Source organism: Hipposideros armiger, unplaced genomic scaffold (assembly GCF_001890085.2).
Source record: "Hipposideros armiger isolate ML-2016 unplaced genomic scaffold, ASM189008v1 scaffold_781, whole genome shotgun sequence".
NCBI lineage: Eukaryota > Metazoa > Chordata > Mammalia > Chiroptera > Hipposideridae > Hipposideros > Hipposideros armiger.
In genome coordinates, this window is record NW_017732131.1 from 335,107 (window position 1) to 338,570 (window position 3,464).

The 3,464-nt window shown below is 39.7% G+C and overlaps 1 protein-coding gene across 1 annotated transcript; it reads left to right on the forward strand.

The window, feature by feature from the left end:
• Positions 1 to 1,791: 1,791 nt before the first annotated feature.
• OR6M1 (olfactory receptor family 6 subfamily M member 1) lies at positions 1,792 to 2,733 on the forward strand. Its single transcript, XM_019628323.1, has one exon. The coding sequence runs from the start codon at positions 1,792 to 1,794 to the stop codon at positions 2,731 to 2,733; it is 942 nt and encodes a 313-aa protein (XP_019483868.1).
• Positions 2,734 to 3,464: the final 731 nt, after the last annotated feature.

A 3,464-nucleotide genomic window follows, 5' to 3' on the forward strand; every position in this document is an offset into this window, starting at 1 on the left:
GCCACTGAGCTGCCAACAGGTGGCAGGATGGCTCAGCTGGTGAGAGCATGTGCTCCTAACAACAAGACTGCCCATTCGATGGTGGGCCATGCCCTCCTGCAACTAAGACTGAACACGGCACCTTGAGCTGAGCTGCCACCGGATGGCTCAGTGGATAGAGCGTGTGCTCTTAACAACAAGGCTGCTGGTTTAACTCCCACATGGAATGGTGGCTACGCCCACCTGCAACTAACATTGTAACACAGCACCTTGATCTTAGAGGCCACGAGCTGCCAACGGGCAGCCACATGGCAATTGGCGCCCTCCACAACTAAGATTGAAGAACAACAACTTGTCTGGTCCCCCCTCACCAATTCCCCAACACTGTTCCCCTCCCCCAATTCCCCAATTTAAATATATATATATATATATATGGATAATTTGACTTGTGGGATAAATGAATGCTAAATATTGTAGAAATAATGAGGCAACACAGGAACCAGAAAGTAACAGCCAACTTTTCAGGTGGAAATCTGTTCAGAAAAAAAAAATCTTTCAGACTAAGTATCTAGGAGGTCCTTTTCCCAGAGAGAGAGCCTGAGGAAAATGACTTTTTTCAAAAGAGGTCCAAGCCTAGAAAGAAACTAGCCCAGGGTTCGTAAATTGGTTACTTTAACTTAAAGCTAAGGGATTAGCCACAAAATTATACACCAAAAACTATGCTTCAACTGAATTATATAGACGTGCAATAGATGTTCAGCAAAGTTGAGAAATGTTCAAAGATTAAGCTGAGAGTTTCAAGCACAATCTATCTGCATCCACTTTTTTTCACTACTCTTAATAACCTGATCTTCAAATGGTTGAAAAGAACATAAGCTATAAGAGACCTATTTGAGAGAATCTATAAGACTCAGTTGGGGAAGTAGAGCGAGGGGGCTGCTTATTCTTCTGGATGCTGCCATAGATGTAGCATTACAAGGAACAAGGAAGAAACACATTGATCATTTTCCCAAAAGAGGCTTTTCAAATATATAAAATAGGCTATGCAAATTATGAACCATATATCATTGACCTACTTGCTCTGTTAAAGTGTGGAGATAAAAAATTTATATCATTATAAGAAGTAAAAATAAAGAAAAACTATGTAGCCTTATAGAGAGATCAATATTACTGCATCAAAATAACTTGGGTCCAACTAGATATTATATTGATACACAACACAATGCCAATAACAAAAGTGAGTAAAGACAAATACAAGTTCCCTTTCATTTGACTGTTTTGGCCAGTATTCATAGTTTCTGCTCTTTGATTTAGATGAATACCTGAAAAATTGAAATAACTGAGAAAAGTAACTCAATTTTTATTAACATTCCCTTTCTTCGTGTTCCAAATTGACAAGATTCTCAGTTAAGTGCGGCTCTCTTCTTAGGCACAGAACTGAACCGGGAAAATAGTAGATCAGGAAGAGTGACAGCGAGAATGGAAGGAGTGTTGGGTAAAAGAAAACAAAATCATATAGACTAGAGTTTTATGGGACTATGGAGATAATTTCATTCAACCAAAAACTGTACATATGAGAATATTGCGTTTAGAAGCAGTCATGTAATGTATCCAAGGTCCCACATTTATTAGGGTCAGAGGTAGAATGAAAACAAATGACTCAACTCTAAATTCAAAGTTGTTGGGGTTTTTTTCCTTCATCTTATCACTGATATTGAGAGTTGAAAACTTATTTAAGCTGATTTTCCTCTCTCTAATTTAAATTTTTTTTTTCAGAGACATGTTGCACAGTAAGCTTTGCATGCTATGGAGATGCAAAATCAGACCACAGTGACTGAATTTACCCTGACTGCCTTCCCTGTTCTCCAGAATCTTCAGATTTTCCTGTTCATAGTCCTCTTGTCTACTTACACACTTACTCTAATGGGAAACATTGTCATCATTTCCCTAATATGGGCTGATAGTCGCCTCCAAACCCCAATGTATTTCTTCCTCAGTACTTTGTCATTTTTGGATATTTTATACAGTACCTCAGTGACCCCAAAGCTCTTAGCCTGTCTCCTAGGGGAGAGGAAAACCATATCTTTTGCTGGCTGCATCACCCAAACATACTTCTTCTTTTTCCTGGGGACAGCAGAGTTTATCCTCCTGGCAGTAATGTCCTTTGACCGCTATGTGGCCATCTGCAACCCCCTGCGCTACACCCTTATCATGAACAACAGGGTCTGCTTCCTGCTGGTTCTGGGCTGCTGGGTGGGGGCCTTTCTGTCAGTGCTGTGCCCAACTATTGTGGTTTCCAGATTGCCTTTCTGTTATAAAGAAATTAGTCACTTCTTCTGTGACATTGCCCCTCTGCTACAGGTGGCATGTATTGATACCCATTTCATTGAGATGATAAACTTCCTCTTATCTTCCCTTGTCCTCCTGACCTCTCTGGGGCTCACCACCATGTCCTACACCTATATCATTTCTACCATCCTGCGCTTCCCCTTGGCCCAAGGTCGTCAGAAGGCCTTTTCCACATGTGTTTCGCACATCACTGTCAGCTCTATTGCCTACGGGAGCAACATCTTCATGTATGTGAGGCCCAGCCAGAGCTCTTCACTGGATTTTGACAAAGTGACAGCTGTTCTCACCACAATAGTGACTCCTCTTCTTAACCCCTTCATTTATAGCCTAAGGAATGAAAAGGTGAAGGAAGTTGGGAGAGAAGCAGTCAACAAAATGATGTCTTTAACATATGGGAGAACTTGAAACGCTGTTGCACAGGAGAACTTGAATGTTTGTTGGTTAAGAATGGCTATTTTCAACTCTTGGACTCAATGTGCAGAAGGCATGCTTGAAAACCATAAAATCAAAGATGTGTGGGAAGATATGAAAAGGCTCATGCTGCAGCAAATGCAAAATACTATAGCCAGGTCCAAAGGAGGCAATTCAGCCATAGAGAAAATAACGTGTTCTGAACCTTATTTTTGGACCACCTCACACACAGAATATTATGGATTGATGAAAAATACTGGTCAGAAATCCTGAATTTTAAGCCTGGATTTATCATTTCTATCAGGTTACACTTAGCCCATCTCAACCTTAGTTTTTTAATCTGTAATGTGAAGAATATAGTGTGTGCTTTTCCTTTCTCTTTCTATTATTGTAGGCTGAACTGTCTAAGAAATACAACCACGTGTAATTAAAGTGAACACTTCTTATTGGGTCTTTTCAGATGTTGCAAGATGATTGACTTTATTCCTGACAACTAAATACTATAGGTAATAAGAAGAAGAAGAAGAACAACAACAACAACAACAACAATGAAAACAAAAAAGAGGAGTAACATATCCCAGGGTTAGTACAGTGTACTTAAATATGTATGTATATACCTCATTTAATCCTCTTAACAACCTTGAGAAGCTAATATTATTAATCTTCACTTTATAGATGAGAAAACTGAGGTTCACAGAGGCTAAGCATCTTGCCCCAACCTATAC

Excerpts from the sequence above, each read along its gene's own strand:
- OR6M1 (XM_019628323.1), top strand. The coding sequence starts at position 1,792 with ATGCAAAATCAGACCACAGTGACTGAATTTACCCTGACTGCCTTCCCT.